Below are 17,675 nucleotides of genomic sequence, written 5' to 3' on the forward strand. Positions count from 1 at the left end.
CTCCTGCAGACGTCATCTATTTACTTTTCTTTTCAGGCAGAAAGTCTTTCACCCAGTTGGTTGGTGATCGGCACTTTGAGGGCAAGTGACATCAGTGCAGGTGTGGAAAAACCAGCTGGAGGCAGCAGCCTGGCTGTCCCCTGGAGGATGGCCTCTGGGTGCACCCAAGCTCCTGGGGCCTCCTGGTCCTGATGGGCATACCTGTGTGCATACACCTGTGTGCGCCCTCAGATCCGCACATCCGTCTCAACTTCCCCTGCTGCCTTGCAGGCTGCAGACACCTGGGCAGAGCTTCTTGCAAACTCGTTTAACTGTTCTTCTCCTTGGGGACACTGCCAAAAATATACCGTAGGCACACGAGAGGCTAGACTGCCCTTTGCCCCTGCTCAGAGATGGTGTCTGCTTTAAAAGCACTAAGACGGGGCCCCTGGGTGGCTCTGTCGGTTAAACGTCCAACACCTGGTTTCAGCTCAGGTCACGATCTCAGGGGTCGTGAGATCGAGCCCCATGTTGGGCTCTGGGCACTGAGCAGAGTCGGCCTGAGAGCCTCTCGCTCTTCCGCTGCCCCTTCCCCTGCTCATGCATGCACATGGTCTCTCTAAAATAAATAAACCTTTGAAAATAATAAGAACAATAAAACAAAAGCAAAGCAAAAAACAAACCAAAACACCCTCCTTAAGCTCTTCGTTCTGTATCTGTCCCTCATTACTAGGGATCGTGTCCTTTCTTTATCAGCTACCCAGACTCCTGGTGTCTTTGCAGGGGCCCAGGGACGAGTGGAGAGGAACCTGAGCCCCTGGGGGTGGGGGACCCCACCTGCTTTGTCTCTCTTACACCCCGAACATAGTGACACATGCCTGGGGTGGGGGGGCAGAGGCCCCTCCTGTGCAGGCCTGAAGCCGAGAGGGCATCTGGCAGCCCCACGCTGGCCTCGGATACCGTGAGCTTGTTACTATTTGTACAACTCCCTTAAACCCAGCTGCCTACAGCGTTTTAAAGTATTTTTTTTTCTTTTCTTAAGGTGCTCTGGCAATAGTATTTATTTTTTTCCATGGTGGTAATCAAAAGTGTGTGTGTGTGTATGTATGTGTGTGTGTGTGCGTGTATAGTGTCATATATATATATATATATATATATGTATATATATATACATATATATACCTAATTTTTTCTTTTGTCCACTTGTTCCTATTGTGGAAAGTCTTTGGGTATAAATGCTATCCTTTAGAACAGTGGCTCACCTCGAAGGCCCTCAAAAAATACATGTGGGATGAATGTATACCTGCATACACGGGAAACTGACTAATGACTAGGTTTCTGTGGAAAGACAGGGGCAGAACTGTATGAAAAGGGAATGTTCTCTCTGTGCCTCTCTGAGCACACATGTCCTGATGGAGGCTGGGGGCACAAGCTCTAATTGCCCCTCTTGAAAAATGGTGCTGTATCTTTGCATGTCTGTCTGTCTGGCCATTTCCTAACTTGAACTTCTTTGGATGTGGAGTCAGCTGGTCCTGCCGACAAGCCCACAGACCCTTGCACACAAAGGATGAGATCTGTTTGGCTTTGCCATCCTGGGGTCCCACCTGAAATCATGAACTTTAACATTTCCCCCCAAAAGCCTCTTTCTATTCTTGTCCAAGGGTGTGATGGCGGGGGCTTCTCAGAGATGCTCTGGGATACCACACTGAGGGCCTGCAGACTCGCCTTCACCCACAGCCCCTCCCCACTGCCCCTGTCACCCAGTAACTGCCGTGGAAGCCACCGTACCGTGGCGCAGCTTCTGCAGCAGGGGCGCCGCTCTCCCAGACGCTGGCATGGTTGGGAAACAGAGTACATGTGGAAATATGCCAAAAAATGTCCGTCAACCAGAAGATTAATTAGAATAAATGAAAAATAGTGTCGCTCTTGTAAAAAAGACTGAATCGATTTAAAAGTAGAAGGAACTACAGATGACTGTGGGAATTACAGCTACAAGAGGGTGTCAAAGTTACAAATATCGGAAGTGTAAATAATAGGAAAAACCAGGGGGTGGGGGCCCAAGAGCTGGAGGGAGCGCGCTGGAGTCGTCCCAGCGGGGGGCCAGTTAGTACCAGCTGTGGTTGAAGCATGCGCTGCTACAAATGGCTCAACCCTATAAAGCGTGCTTATATATATATATATTTTTTTTAAGATTTTATTTATTTATTTGACAGGCAGAGATCACAAGTAGGCAGAGAGGCAGGCAGAGAGGAGGAAACAGGCTCCCCGCAGAGCAGAGAGCCCGATGTGGGGCTCGATCCCAGGACCCTGAGATCACGACCTGAGCCGAAGGCAGTGGCTTAACCCACTGAGCCACCCAGGCGCCCCAGCGTGTTTATATTTTTAAACATATATACGTGTATGCACGGGACAGGGGACATGCAAATGTGGTTCAGGATCAGCACCCCCAAAGACTGACATGGCACGAAACAGACTGTGTAGAAAGGTGTCCTGTGGCCCCCTCCTGCCCCCGCCCCAGGGAGGGCACCGTCTGCGGCCTCCCTCACTTCCTGCATTGTCTGTCTGAACTTGTGAACTGTCCTGCCCTCTTTTGCCACACCTGCACACCTGCCCCTCCTCAAATACCCCTCCCCCCCCAGCTCACATCCCCAGCCCTGCCTGGCCACAGCGCCTTCCTTTTGTGGCTGCTTTTGGCCTCAGGATGTGTGGTTGTCTTGGAGGTAGATGATTAATGGGCCTGCCCAAGAGGCACACCCCCACACACCCGCCCACACGGGGCAGGACTGGGCCTCTGCAGGCCAGCCTGGGCACCCAGGGTCTACACCCAGAGTCAGCCAGGCTGGTAGGGGACGAATCACGGGAGAAGCCAGGCTCAGGCATTAACAACTTACACCTGATGCCTAGCAACCAAGGTCTCAGAAAGAATCTTATAATCTGCTTTGGTCCCTGAGCAACAGGGTGGGACCCTTTGCCCTTCCCTTCTGCACAGACGTTGTCACTCAAAAGCGCTTGTCCAACCCCACCCAGGCCTGCCACATGCTGGACCTCTCCGGTCGCTTTGGGACAGGATGAAGACCAGGATCTTGGGGTGGCCTCATGGCCTCAGTTTAGCTGAGGCATTCCAGAATCACCCCACCTCTGGGGCACTCTCTCTGCTCAGCACACCTGACCTGGGGGAGCCTGCTTCCCGTAAAGCCCGCCCACCCCAGCCCTCTGTTTTACGTGGGAACTGAAAGTCCGATCCGGCTGGGGCGTGTTCAGACGCATCTCCTCTTGGTGCTTCCCGCAGACACCGAGGCTCCCTGTGCCCAGCGGCCCACCTTCCCTGTCTGTGGGAGGGACCTGCCTACAGTCTCTGCCTTGGGATGTGGGGCCTGGCTTCCAGGTCGCTCCCCTGCCACTACGGCGGCTTTTGCTGTTGGCTTCCTGGCCTGCTTTCTGGTCCATTCCATGGGCTGTGTGTGTGTGCCGGATGGTGTTGTGCAGTGGGGGTGGGGAGCAGTGGTGCGTCTGCAGACCGTCCAGTCTAGGGCAAGGGGGTGCTGAGTACCCTCGGGGGTGGTCTGGCCTCCGAAACAAGAAATTACAGTATGTGGTCTCAGCAGGGCTGGGGTTTGCAGGCCTTCCTGGAAGCACAGAGATGCAGATGTCCCGACCCGACTGGCTGACCTACGAGGCAGACAGGGGTGCCTCTCCGAAGTAGGGAAGGGTCACCAGGCTAGCTCTGTGTCCAAGCCTCACCAGGCTAGCTCTGTGTCCACGTGGCACCTCACTCATGCAGGGAGCTGAGCCCTAGCGCCTCCCTTCTTGGGGAATAGGGGTTCAGCGGAGGTCTGCCCTTGCCTTGCCCCACCCTCACTCCGAGGTTAGCCAGGAGTATGACAAATGTGTAGATGGTGTTGGTGTTGGCAGTTGCTGCAAACTTCCAAGCCTGACAAACCATAGCCTTTACCTTTCCACCCTCCAACACAACTCCCCCGCTCACATCCCTGGCTTCCTCCTCTGGACGCATCAGTGGCAACAGGTCGGAGGAGCTCCCTGGGCAGTCGCATGGTTCTTCTCCCTGCAACACTCTGGGAGAGGGCCCCGAAGGAGAGAGGCCAGCACCACACCCTGGGGCCAGACCACCCAGACGCAGGAATCCCAACGTGTAGAAGGTGATGACTACCCTTAATTGAGCACCTACTATGTGCCAGGCAGTGTTGGATGCTCTACCAATATTCTCTTTAATTTTGGCAACAAATCTGCTGGCCAGGAAGATAGGACTGCTTCCATTTTGCAGATGAAGTCTTCGATGCTAAATAAATTCTCTATTTTACTGAGGTTAGGTAAATTGCCCAGGCATCTCATACTCCATTAGAAGCACCAAACCCAGATGTGTGGGACTCTGGAGGCTGGATTCTGTGCATTCCCCAGCTCCCGATGAGGGGCTCCATCCCCTGCACCTCTTCGCAAAGACCTCCTCATGCCCAGCACGCAGCGCGCCTTTAGGTACCCCATGGTCTAAGGATTTCTGATTTGCCACTGCTGAGTAGGGCCACTTGGTGCCTCTGTGAGGCAGGTGGTGCTGGGAGCCATGTTTAGAGAGTCAGGCCAGAGCAAGCAGACAGGATGGTTGGGGTCTGGAGCTCCCAGGCTGAGGGTTTTGATTGGACTGGGACTAGAAATGTGAATGGACGCTTCCCAGGACGCGGTGGGGACCTCAGGGAGGAATACTGTGGCCATGACCTGCGGGGGCAGAGGGAAAAAGCACTCGCTACTCAAATGCCATTGGCTCACACTATTTTCTGGGCTTGGACCAGCCACCCTGTCCCCCAGCCTCGATGACGCCACCCGACCCGGCCTCAAGTAGTGAAGGGTAGGGGAGACAGGACCGAGTGAAGAGGATGGCTCTGAGGAACAGCTTTGCAGAAAACAGGGCTAGTGAGAAGGAGTCAGTTATGGTGGATTTTCTCGTCAGCTCTGCTGCTGACTCGCCGGGAGGCTCTCACCCCTCCAAGTCTCGGTATGCACATCCCTAAACTTGGAGTAGACCAAAGGATCTGGAAACCTATGTCCACACAAAACCCCACAGGTAGACATTTATAGTAGACTTGCTCATAGCTTCCTGGAAGCAGCCAAGATGTCTTTTGGTAGGTGAAAATGGACAGAGAAGCTCTGGTCCCTTCACACGATGGAATGCTTCTGTTCAGCACTCCATGAGCTTTCAAGCCATGAAAAGCCACGGAGGAAATTTAAATGCGGTTCCGAAGTAAAAGAAGCCGATCCCCAAATGCCAACAAGATGACATTCTGGAGAAGGCAAAGCTCCAGAGGCAGGAGAAAGATCAGTGGTTTCCAAGGGTGAGGGGATGGGAGGGATGAACAGAGGATTTTTAGGGCAATCAGGCTACTCTGCACGACGAATAATTGTGGGTACATATCGTTACACACTTGTCCAAACTCACTGGATGTACGTCACCCCCATCACTGAACCTGAAGGTAAACAGGGGCTCTGGAGAGTGACATGCTAATAGGTTCATGAGTTGTAACAAATGTGCCCCTGGCGGAGGGCGGGGCGGGGGGCAGGACGGGGATAATGGGAATTGACTAGGAGGCAGCGGGAAGTACATGGAGGGGCTCTCTATACTTGTGGTCAGTTTTGCTTCAAACCTAAAACTGCTCTAAAAAATAAAATCTATTTTTAAAAAGAGGGAAAGCAACATGTCCTACAGGCATAGTATTGACTTTGTGAAATCTTGTATACAAAGCGTCTGGCATGCATACAGGGAGTGTAGAAAGGCTCTTTGCTGTTACTACAGTGTAGGTTACGTGAGTTTTCTTCGTTCCTTTTCTGTAGCATTTTTTTCCTATTAGCAAAGAATGTATGTTCATTGTGGAAATTTAGCAACGATGCAGAGAGGTAAAACACTTGAAATCCCATCCTCTGAGCAAGCATGTCCCCTTCCTTCCAGGTAGCTGTCTGAACAATGTGTCTAGCCACATGTGTATTTTTATATAATTAGAACTATAGAACATGACCTTTTTTTTTCAAGTGATATGTTTGTGGACATTTCCCCAAGTTGACCAGTATCAATCTGCCTCATCTGATACAATGGCTAAGTAGTATGTATTTAAAAAAAAGAGCCTAACTGTAGCTGGCCACCTATAGGTGGGTATGGGTATTTCTAGCAATTTTGTTGTCATAAACAACCATGAGATGAACAGTTTAGTGAAGAAATATTTAGATACAAATAGATACACACTCAGGATGAATTATTGTAGGAAATTAGTATCTTAGACGTAAGGACCTTCTCACTTATCCATATCCCCTGAATATGGGACAGTATCTACTTGGTTAACAATTTTCTTTTCTGAAACCTGAGTAAGATTGTAGAAGTTCAAATATTGGAGGGGTGAGGGGAGGAGGGAGGGGAAGGGAGCCATCCGGGGGCAGACAGGGGTGCCTCTCCAAAGTAGGGAAGGGTCACCCCTCACCAGGCTAGCTCTGTGTCCACATGGCACCTCACTCATGCAGGGAGCTGAGGCCTAGGGCCTCCCTTCTTGGAGAATAGGGGTTCAGCAGAGGTCTGAGGGTGTCTCGGGACCTTTTGCATCATGACTTAGTGGAGGTCTGGAGGAAGGTCAGTGGGTCTGGGCAGGATATGCACAGACAGGCTTCTGGAATGATGATGCTACCTTGGGTTTTGGCCAATTAATAAGAAGAGTTAATACGTATTTGAACTCTTTGTATCAGATCTTGTGTGACTTTTACCTGAGTATCTCATTCCATTCTCACCGCAACCCTGCGAGGCCAATACTACTATCCCTCCACTTCACAGAGAGGAAACTGAGGCACAGGGGACAGTAGCCTGAGATCAGGTCAGCACTCAGACTCTGGCCTCTGCTTTGGCAAAAGGGAGAGCACCCGTCCTCACTCTGGTCACTTACCTGGTTCACACCAAACCCCTTCTGAATGTTTAATAGTGTTAGGTCCTCTCACATACTGAGCAGGGCCCAGAGCAAGGCTCGAAACTTGGAGGGCAGTGTTGCTGAGGGTCCATTAACCCATGGGTCCTTTGCAAGAGGGCCTGAGGTCTGAGGGGAAATCTTGGGGTGACATAGAGAGGGTACTCACTGGCCAGGACAGCAGGCAGGCTGGAGGCTGCAGGGTAATGGTGTGGGGGTGGGTGCGTGCTGTGGGGGAAGCAGGCCGGTGGCTGGACAGACAGGTGCAGGGGTGTTGGAGGCGATCTGGGTGGTTTCTGAGTGGCCACAGCTGGTCCAGCCCAGAGAGTTGTGTGGAGGGACTCCCAGCGCAAGAATGGGAGTCCCTTAAAGTGTCCTGAGAAGGTCTGAGAAGGGACCCCTGATATTGGGGATTGTCCCCACTGACTTGCTCTGGAGGACCAGGACAACCCTGACTTCTGCTTCTTATGTTATGTTAACTTAGGTTAATACTGCATTTTCTAGCACCAGTTTGTTTTTGTTTTGCTTTGGCCTATACAGTCTTAGAACCAAATAACTCTATAACTAAAGCCACCTGTGTGTTGCTTTGAAATGACTAGCTGGAGGAAGGTTGGTGAGACCAACCGCAGATCACCACCAGGAGCTGAGCTGAGGCATCTGCCTGGCAGGGCAGGGCTGGGGCACAGGGGTGGAACGCTGACCGAGGGCCCCCGTGCAGTGCTCTGCATCAAGACCCCGTCCCGAACCCTCATGGTAGCCCTGTGAGCTGGCTCGTTCCCCTTTCAGAATTGAGATTAATGCTCAGAGAAGTTCAATAACTTACCCAAGGTCATGTTGCTGGTAGAGTGACTGAAGGCCAGGTCTACCTCTAAGTGCATCCTCTTGCCATCAGACCACAGTATGGGCCGGGTCCCTGAAGGCAGAAAGGGGGAAAAAAGAAGGTTCGTTTTCAAGCTGACCTTCACCAAGGCGGCCTGGGGTGCCCAGAGAATGGGCTTAGGCTCCTAGATTCAGAGGTTGTCATGCTTCCCCCTTGGGCCTCAGAAGTGGCTTTGGCTATACGGGGCAAGAAGCTGGTCTTCACTGAGCCCGGAGTGACTGTGAGAGTGGCCTGAGGCCTCGCTGCAGACCCAGAGGTCATCCTGGGTGCAGGCCTCGCCCTCCTCCCACGCCTTGGCCTCAGAGGGAGTTAAGCAGAGAGCTCCACCTTGTCGTGGGGTCTGGTGTGCAACTCTGGGGTGAAAGGGCTCGACGTTTCCTTATCAGACTCGCTTGACGTTTCCTTATCCAAATCCAAACAAATACTGTTTTAAGCCACTAGTTCATGGTCCTTTGTTACAGGACAACTGGGGAACTAATGTCATCTGGGTGCTGAGGGCGGGCCCTAGCTGCTCCTGTCCATCCTGGCTCAGGGGTCCCTCCTCGGAGAAGGAGCCCTTTTGTGATTTGTCTCCATTATTTCTCCTTAGGGTTGGCCCCTCTGTTTCCATAGGCTCCTCTTCCAGGAGCTGGAGGCACATTCATTTTCTCCGAAGCAGCCCCTGGGACGGGGGCCAGGGGTTAGAGCTGCAAGGGAAGGGCAGAGCCCGGAAGGAAGGGATAATAATTCTATTTTATAGATGACAACACAAGGGTCAAGAAATGCCAGTTCTCCCTAAGATACTCCGATTAGAACGTAGGAATGTTGCTCCCTGATCTCTGCTGCCTCTGGACGGGGAGATCCTCGTCCTATCTGTTCTGTGATGTCGGAGCTCCCTGCCCCTTCTTGGCCCTGTGACATGGGAATACGCGTTTCCGGCAATCTGGTCCTCTCTTCCAGCTCTCCAGACCCTGCCTCACCCAGAAAACTTCCCAGACTGCTGTGGCTGGGAGGGGCTGCTGTGCCCTGAGCAGGCAGGCTTCCTGGAACTGTTGGGTAGTCAGGCCCTTCCCTGTGCTGTCTTACTCGTTAGTTATCTTCAGGCATGTGTGTCCTGTCTGCCCAGGCAGCCTGACTTCCCCAGGGGTCCTGTCTCATTCCTCATCACCCTCAAGTGTAGGGAGGTCTGTGTTTAAGACATTGGAGTTGTTGCCAAAGATGGCAGGCTGGCTGTGCAGGGACAACTGAGCCGTTCCCAGGTGCCTCTGTGGCTTTGTGCCCTCCAGGGGACCTCTCCCTTTCTGTGTCCAGACTGAACACCAGCTGAAGCCTGGAGAAGGCAATGGATACCAAAGAGTTGTCTTGGTAGCCGTCATGATGAGCTGTCTTGGGGGAAAGATGGCCTGCGGGGGTCACCCACCTAGTCCCAGGGGAACGCAGCCCTGTCTCTGGAACCTCCTGGATCTCTCCAGCGGAGTACATCAGGCCTGCAGGCTGGTGGGCCAGTGGGGCTTGCTTCTGTGTTTGGATCAGGGCATGGGGCTCTGACTTCATCTCTGCTGTCCTAAAAGCCCTGGGCTTAGCATTTCCAGGGGCCTGGAACTATCAAGACATGCTCCAGTGGTTTTGCTACAGTCTGTGATTACACGGTCTGATGGAACAACGTCGTTGGTGCTCAAATGTGCTTTTTATAAAATCCCCGATACTCTTCCTGGAGTCTTCTGTTCCCTGGCTCTGTCCAGCGCGGCGTCAGGACTGTAAGAAGGAAAAAAAAAAATCTTCCTGAGGTTTTGGTGCTGTTTTTGGGTGTTTGTGTGTGTCAGAGAGACAGACAGATGGATAGACAGAATGTGAGAGAACTGGACGCACAGAGGGACCTACAGAGCCTGTGTCAGCAGTACCAGGAGTTCAAAGAAGAGACTAGAAGACCTTCTCCTGTCTTGAGCCGCTTCCCCATTTGTGAGCTGGCGACAGCTCTTGCCTGCTGTAGAGTTAGGAGAGCTTCTAGTCCTTCCTTCTCTTCCTTGTTTCCCCTGCTTGGCATCCCCATGGCATTCTTCACCGCTCAGTGCGCTGCCAGAGGTGGTACAGGTGCGTCCCAGGAGCGGAGTCCCAGAACAATGCTCCTCTGTGTGGACTCTGGCCTCGGGGCTGCCTTAGCAGAGCCCCGGCATTTCCGGGCACTTCGGGCAAGGGAGACCTGGCCCGCACACCCCCTGTGCTGTTCACCCCACTAGGCGTGAGGCTGTCTTTGTGCGGGGCAGGGATCTCCTACAGGGGCAGGGGGCCAGAAAGGCATGTGGGCACTTGGAGGCATGGGGTGCCCCCCTCAGACAACGGCTTCGCCATTCCATCCCCAGGTGAGGGGAAGGCTTCTATGGAGGAGAGTCAGGAAGGCTTAGACAGTGGTGGGGTCTGAAGGAATAGATGTTGGCGGCCTTTGGCAGGAGGCCGGTAAGTCCGAGAGCTTCGAACTGCCATCCTGGAAAGGCGGCCGGGGGCTTCAGACCGTTGAGTGAGATGGTTACGGGGTTCTGGAATCTGCGTGTCTCTGCATTTGTGTGCTCTCCGGCAGACGTTCATGGCAAAACCTGTGGGAGGAATGTGGCCCAGGTGCTCACCTTTGGCGGCGGGGGGGCGGGGGGTAAAGGGAGAGGGAAGCTGGGGAGAGTGGGGGCCTCCCTTCCAAACTCCCCAGAGAAGTGAGAGAGGAGGGGACCCACCCCTGGCCCAAGATGGAGGGTGCTACAGCGGCTTTCGAAGGAAAAGTCCAAATGGGCTGGTTTCTGGAACTTGTTATAAGGAAGGAACAGAGTGTCAGGAGCCTGAATTCTTTTTTTTTTTTTTAAGGTGTTATTTATTTATATGAGAGAAAGAGAGAGAGCATAAGCAGGGGGAGGGGCAGGCAGAGGGAGAAGCAGGCTTTCCCTCTGAGCAGAGAGCCCAATGCGAGCAGAGATCCCAGCACCCTGGGATCACGACCTGAGCTGAAGGCAGACACCAACCAACTGAGCCGCCCAGGCATCCCAGAACTGGAGCTCTTATCAGCCAGAAGTGGTTCCCAGGTTATCCAAATGAGGGTGGGCTCTCTTACCGCCTGCCACGAACCCTGCCCACACCCGCCCATCCCCACACACCCGGCTGCAAAGTCAGGAAGCCAGTCCCCAAGAGCGACTTCACACCCAAGCTGGAGGGTCTTCTGGCTGGGCTGTGGTACCTCTAGGACAAGTGAGCCCAGCAGGCTCAGCAGCTCTCTGTGGGGGCCCCACTGAAACCGGAGCAAGTCCGAACATTTCACCTGCTGGTGGGCGTGTGTGGGTGTCTTTAGCGGCCACCGGTCGCTTCACAGCTGCCCTCTGCAGTACCGGCCGCCTGGCCGAGCCTCACTGGTCCCAGCAGAGGCTGAGCTGGGTGTCACTGGGCAAACTCACTCACCCCTCTGAGCCCCGGTCTCCCCATCTCCAGAGTAGTTCCCAAGGCTCTTTTCAACCCTGGAAATTAAGTCCCACCTCCATGGAAATGAATATTGTCTATGAGACATATGCTCTCCCATGGGGCACCTATGGGGGATGTTCACCGTAGACCCTTTTAGCTGGGTTAGAGAAGCCACCTCCACATTTCGAGCTGGGTCAGGGTTGGAGACAGGCAACAGCCCTTCCTGTGGATGAAATGCCTCTGTCCCTGGAGGCACTTTTAATTTGTTAAGACCTGTTCTCCCCTGGAACCAGAAACTTCCTTGTGCACCAGGCAGGGAAGCTATTACCTGTATTTTACAGATTGGCAGAATGAGGCCCAGAAAAGTGAAGGCTTTCTCTGGGGATCCATGACCCCCCGGTGATTAATATAAATTAGTAGAAAGAGCACCAGCCTGAAGTCAGACAATCTGACCTTGAGAAAGTCCCTAAGGTCTCTAGACCCCAATTTCCTGTCTGTGAAGTGGCAATAATCATGACTGCAAGGTTACACAAAATAATGGAGGTGGAAACAGTTTGCCAATGTGTAAAACACGCGTTAACTCTCAGCATCTCTGCTGGCCCCGGGCTCTTCTCCCAGCTGCCGCTTCTCTCCTGCACATTCTTCCTTCTTGGAGCTAAACGCAGTCTCCTGGGGTGTTTCTCTGGGTGGAAGTGGACAGGATCCTACCTGACTCCTAACCTCCCGGTGGTTCTTTCCTTCCAGACTGTAAATTCACCTGCCACCCGGAGTGCCGTCACCTGATCCAGCTGGATTGCAGTCGGCAGGAAGGCCCATCCCGGGACAGACCCTCTCCAGAAAGCACCCTCACGCCGATCTTCAGCCAGGTAGGGAGCAGAGCTCCAGGACCGGGCGGGGAATGGCTTCTGCTGGTAGCCTAGGCTCTACGTTCTTTGCCCAGGAGCTCTGGTCAGCATGCATTCCATGCAACCTGGATGCTGGGGTCCCCTTCTGGCCAGACACACCCCTTTTCAAGGGAACAGGCAGATGGAACAGGAACAGTGACCCCGAGAAGTATGTAGATATTCAGAAATCCTTATTAAGTCTCTCCAAGCACAGGGCCTGCTTTGACCTGGGATTCTAAGCCAGAGGTGCAGTTGTAGTGAGGATTGAAAGGAGATAGGGCTCCTGAAGGTCCCTTGAAGCCTCGTGGCCCTGGGGCAGTGGGGACTTTCGGGGTGAGGCTCTTCAAGCATATCATGCCGTGGGCCAATCAGGCAGCCAATCTAGATTCAACCTCAGAAGGGCCAGGCAGATACTCTTTCCTTGTGTTAAAGAACTAGGGAATTGATGCGTCCAAACTTTGATGTCTAGGATTTGGAATGGAGACGGGAGAACATTTTCTGATTCTTGCACTGAACAAGGATTTATTGAGTGTCCCCTGTGTGCCGAGCACTGGGGAGAGCGGGGATTGTAAATGATACGTCATTGCAGTTCTTACCCACAGAGAGCTTACATTCTGGCAGGGGAGGCAGAATACAACCAAGTAGGGTATACCATGATGCATGTTGCAATGGAAAGTATGAATCAAGTGTTCTGAGTACAGGAGGCAATTGGTTCTGTTGGGAGAAATCAGAGAAGACTTCCCAGAGGAGGTGACATTTGATCTGATCCCTAATGTATGAGTCCATGGTTGCTAGTCAAGGATGTAAGGAGGGTCCCTAGATACCATTCATTCATTCATTTAGCAAATATGTTTTGAAGGTTGACTGTATGCAAGGCCCAGAGATGCCAAGGACTCAGTGATGAAGGGAGCAGACATGGCCCCTGGACTCTCTGGGCTGGCAGCAGCGTCAGGGAACGAGATAATCAAATAAGCACCATGTTTATGAGGAAAATGCCCAGAGTGTTGTGAGAGACAATATAGGTGCTGAACGACTGGTTATTTCCTGAAGAGAATACCAGTGGCCCTGGGAAACCCCAAGTCGGCCCCAAATCCCGAGATTAGCTGACCGCAGTAATCACCACCCCCCACCTCTTTTCTCCCACTAAGAAAGCATTGCTAGAAAGCAAATATGATGTATGTTTTTATAAGCGTGAGATTGAACCGACTCTAAGATCAATATTTTAAAAACTCTTTGCCTCTTCCACACACTTTGCAATTGTAACTGTTTATGGTGTAGCCTGAAGGTAGCCCGGCCTCCCGGGAGGGCCTTGCCCCATGAGGGGTGAGGAGGAAAAGGACCTCCTCAGGGACCTCCTGAATCCTGGTGACTGCTGCAGAATTTTGCTGAAGGTTTGCCTTATGAGAAGGAGGAGGGTGGTTACACAGCACACCGTGTGACAACGTTTCCTAAAAATGTCAGTTTCTGGAGACATTTTTTGTTGTCACAACTGGGGTGATGCTACTGGAGTCTGATGGGGGAGGCTAGGGAAGCTGCTGACTGCCCTCCATGACACAGGACAGGTCCCCACAACAAAGCATCGCCTGACCCTGAATGTCCACAGTGTGGAGGTTGAGAAAGCCTGGCCTGGAACAGGTTAGCCTGGCAGGTGAGGGGGGCGGAAGGCCCCAGGGCAGGCCCTGGAGTTTGCTCTATACCTCGTCTCCTGCTTGGGATGCCAGCAGCACACGAGGCCTTCCAAGTCTGAGTCTTTGGAAGCGGAGTGGCCCCTTCTCCTCTGTTGGGAAGAGGATGCCACCTCAGAACCCTCTGGAAGCTGAATCGAGGCCATGTCTAGAGTAGATCCCCAATGAATTATAGAAGGAGCCATACAGAATCACATGGGGGGATCCAAGTGTCCCGCATGGGTGCCGAGCGGCCCCCAGCCACCGACGGCCTGGAGTGGGGTTTGCTCCCGGCTGGGTCAGGCTGTTCTGTTTGCCTTGGCCAGGCCTGGATGCCTGCTTCAGCACAGCGAGGGCAGGACTGAGCCTTCTATCAATAAAACCCGGGCCGTGCTCCAGGCTCATTCCCCTTCTCTAAAAAGCTTGTTTGTGCTGATTTCCGCCTTGAGTTGATTTTCAGTTAAATACCAGGATGGAGCTTTCTTTCACCTTGACATGGTCACCTGGGCTGAGCTAGCTTCATGCACCAGCGCCGTCTTCCTGGGGGGCATTTGCTGTGGTCCTGTCTGAACTCAGCTAGTTTGGGGGCCGTATGGCTGCTGGGGGGGGGGGGGTCTCAATGTCATGTCCTTTCTCCTCTCCACTCTTTAAGGAAAAGAAAGATCACTGATTTTCCTCCAACCGGAGGAGACTGCTGTTGGTTAACTTTTTTATATTTTCCTCCCGTACGTTCATACATTTTTCAAAACATGGTTGAGATCACCCTGTAGATACGTTTTTGGCATCCCCCTTTGGAAAGCAGTAATCCCAAGGTTCCAGCTGTCTTCTCTCTGCCTTGCCGCCTCCTGCATGGAGGGAGGGAGGGGGGCAGGAGTGTGTGTTGTGGGGAGGCAGAGGTGGACTCAGAGCCCTGGCTGCAAGCTGACAGGGCCATGTGGAAGACACCCAGGGCCAGCAGAGGAAGGGCAGCTGCCTGCCTATGCCTTCTCCACCACGAAACTGTTGCTTTTAGAGTCTTTCCTTAGAGGTCTCCAAGGTCTGACACATGCGATTTTTCCTTAAGCACCTAGCAAATCTCCTTCATGTGCACCCCAGATCCCTTCTTCATCTGAAGCCTGATTCCTTTTTTTTTTTTTTTTTTTTAAAGCCTGATTCCTAGAGAACATCGTTGGCCTTGGCCAAACAGCACAACAAATTGCCAGTATGGCTGTAGCATCCCAAAGACCTTATGCTTCATGTGTTCTTAAAGTTGCTCCTCTGGTGGAAAAACAAAACAAAACAAAAAAACCCCAAAAAAACACAACCAAAAAACCCAACCCTCAGGGACTCCCCAGTACCCTCACAATGGCGTGTGAGTTTGCCAGTTTGGTCCGTGCCTTTCATTGCCTTCAGGGAAGCAACCCCCAGAGTGGAAGTTTCTGGCCTCAACTGTTGATTCTTATAACCCATGGCAGGCCAGGGTGTTCCTGGCAACCTCTCTCTTGTCTCAGTACATCGGATGAGCAGAGGATGAGCAGAAAACATAACCACTCTTCCTTCCACTCAAATCACAGCGGGTTGACATCTGCCGGGCGTGGCTTCCCTCCCCTGCCCCTGCCCCTTCAGGAGCGGGAGCGGCCCCTGGAAGCCAGCCTCCCGGCTCCTGGCCGCACAGCCCGGCCCCTCCCTCGGGAGCTCCCAAACCTTGCTCGGGTACTTTCCTCACTTGGAAGCCAGCCATAGCCATGTTACACCTGTGCTACTATTTACCCAATATTTCTCTTTAAATAGATTCATTTCATTAAACTTAAATAAAGCGTGTGTTAAAGGAAATTTAGAAAACCCTCAAATCACTGGTTTGATGTACGGAGGATTTTTTTCCCCCTGACATGTGTTCAATTAATACTTACTCTCTGAAATGAAAAGAACAGTGTGTTTCTAGGGACGACCTCAGATTCTGTCCACATTTGTCTAGCCGGGCATGACTCTAAAATCCTTCCGGATGCCATCAGTGGGACACGCCGCAAACAGAGGATAGTGTCTTAGGTCATTGGCTCTTTGATGACCAGGGCCCTGGGTCCAGCTGCTGCCTAAGGGGCACTGTAAGCAGCGGAGACAGCCCGGGTAGCTGGGAAGAAAGTTCCAGCTGTCCAAGCCAATTCTAAGGCATGCATCCGAAGGAGAGCTCAGTCCATACATACTGTGGGGAATAGTGCAAAGCAAGAACGAGTGCCTACCCCCTATCTGTATTTTGCACACATATGTCTGTGTGTGTTAGTGTAGAGTGAGGGCTTGGACACCACCCGGCAAACCACTGAAGAGGTTTCACCTTGAGGCTGGTTAAGAGTCCCAAGGGGGTAGAGTTAGATTCCTTTCAGCTTTTGCTGCTTGCATCAGTGCTGCTTGAATAACTGATGCTTTTATCTGTTTCCAGGGTGGAAATTTTTTTTTAAAGCAATAAATATTTTCTTAAAGAAAGCAACGAGCTTCACAGTGGCAGAAGAGCTAGGTTCTGATCCAGACTGTGTAGACAGCACACTTGCTATGTGGCCCGGGGCCAGCCTCCTAGTTCTCTGGGCCTTGGGCTTCTCCCCTGAGGACTGGGTGGTGTGCTGGGTGGTGAGGCTCGGGGGGGGGGGGGGGGGGGGGGGGGGGGGGGGGGGGGGGGGGATGTGTGCGAGGGCGTGTGCAGACCAAGGCCTGCGAATCTGCAGGTAACGTGGGAGGGCTGTCTCTGCTGCCTCCAGTGACCCTACGGGAGGGTCGATCCTGTCCTCCCCGTGATGAAAACCTGTGGTGGCTTCCCACAGCCCTCGAAATCAACCTGAATCTGCACTAGGGCAGAAATCCTTCATGGTCTGGCTCTGCCAGCTCTCCAAAATGCCAGAAAGATGGGGTACTGTCCGGGGCCTACAACCAGGACACTATGACTCTATAACGGTCCGCATAGTCTATAACTATGACTCTATAACGGTCCGCAGCCCGTTTGCTTCAAGAATAACAGTTGCCTGTTGCTCCCCTCTATAGACCAAGACCTACACACCAAAGGGATAGCCAGGCGGCTTCCCAAGCTCCAGGGTGGATCAGTCGCACGGGGTGCCTTTCTGTCACCACCCCCCAACCCCCACCCTCTGCAGTCGCTGCGTGGTGGTGACTCAGCTGGCGTGGAGAGCCCAGTTTCCTGGCTCCTGGCCCTGTGCTCCCCTCCCGCAGGCATGCCACCATCTCTCTCTCTCCCCGAGGCTCTGCCTTTCCAGAACCCTGGTCACTCCTGCCCCAACCCTCTGCCGGAAGGCCCCGTGCTGAACCCAGAACTACCACACGGGGGAGCCAGAAGCAAGTCGGGAGAAACTGGGAGGCGGGGGTTTGTCCCTGCGGGGCGGCACCTGAACACACACTACGGAGGGACACCTGCAGGCACCTCCTCCTGTTCTGGGTCCTAGGTCTCCTCAGAAATGCTCCCCCAAGGGTGTATCACATTGGATTGTGACCGGTAACAACTTTGTTAAGGCACACCTTTGCCCTGTCTACTTGTTTTATCCGTTATTGAAGGAGAGGGACTGAAATGTCCAAATATAATTATGCCTAAAATATATATATTATTATATATAAGCATATATATAGATATATATCTATATAGGTTAGGTATATAGATTTATCAATATCTACAGATATCTATATCTATAGCCTATTTCTCCTTAGGCTTCTATCTTGCTAAATTTTGAAGCTCCATTATTCATTACATAAACATTTAAGATTATGTTCTCTTGATTAATTGACCTCGTCTCATGATGAAATAACCTTCTTTATCCCTGGTAATATTCGTTTTTTTTTTTTTTTAAAGATTTTGTTTATTTATTTGACAGACAGAAATCACAAGTAGGCAGAGAGGCAGGCAGAGAGAAGGAAGCAGACTCCCTGCGGAGCA

The 17,675-nt window shown here is 52.4% G+C and overlaps 1 protein-coding gene across 1 annotated transcript in view; it reads left to right on the plus strand.

The window, feature by feature from the left end:
* Positions 1–17,675, plus strand: part of RASSF5 (Ras association domain family member 5) — a 65,651-nt gene that overhangs the window by 12,777 nt on the left and 35,199 nt on the right. Inside the window, exon 2 of the mRNA XM_059413290.1 lies at positions 11,965–12,086. Within this exon, the coding sequence (XP_059269273.1) occupies positions 11,965–12,086 (122 nt within the window). The remainder of the gene's footprint in view (positions 1–11,964; positions 12,087–17,675) is intronic.

This window comes from Mustela nigripes, chromosome 10 (genome assembly GCF_022355385.1).
Source record: "Mustela nigripes isolate SB6536 chromosome 10, MUSNIG.SB6536, whole genome shotgun sequence".
Taxonomy (NCBI): domain Eukaryota; kingdom Metazoa; phylum Chordata; class Mammalia; order Carnivora; family Mustelidae; genus Mustela; species Mustela nigripes.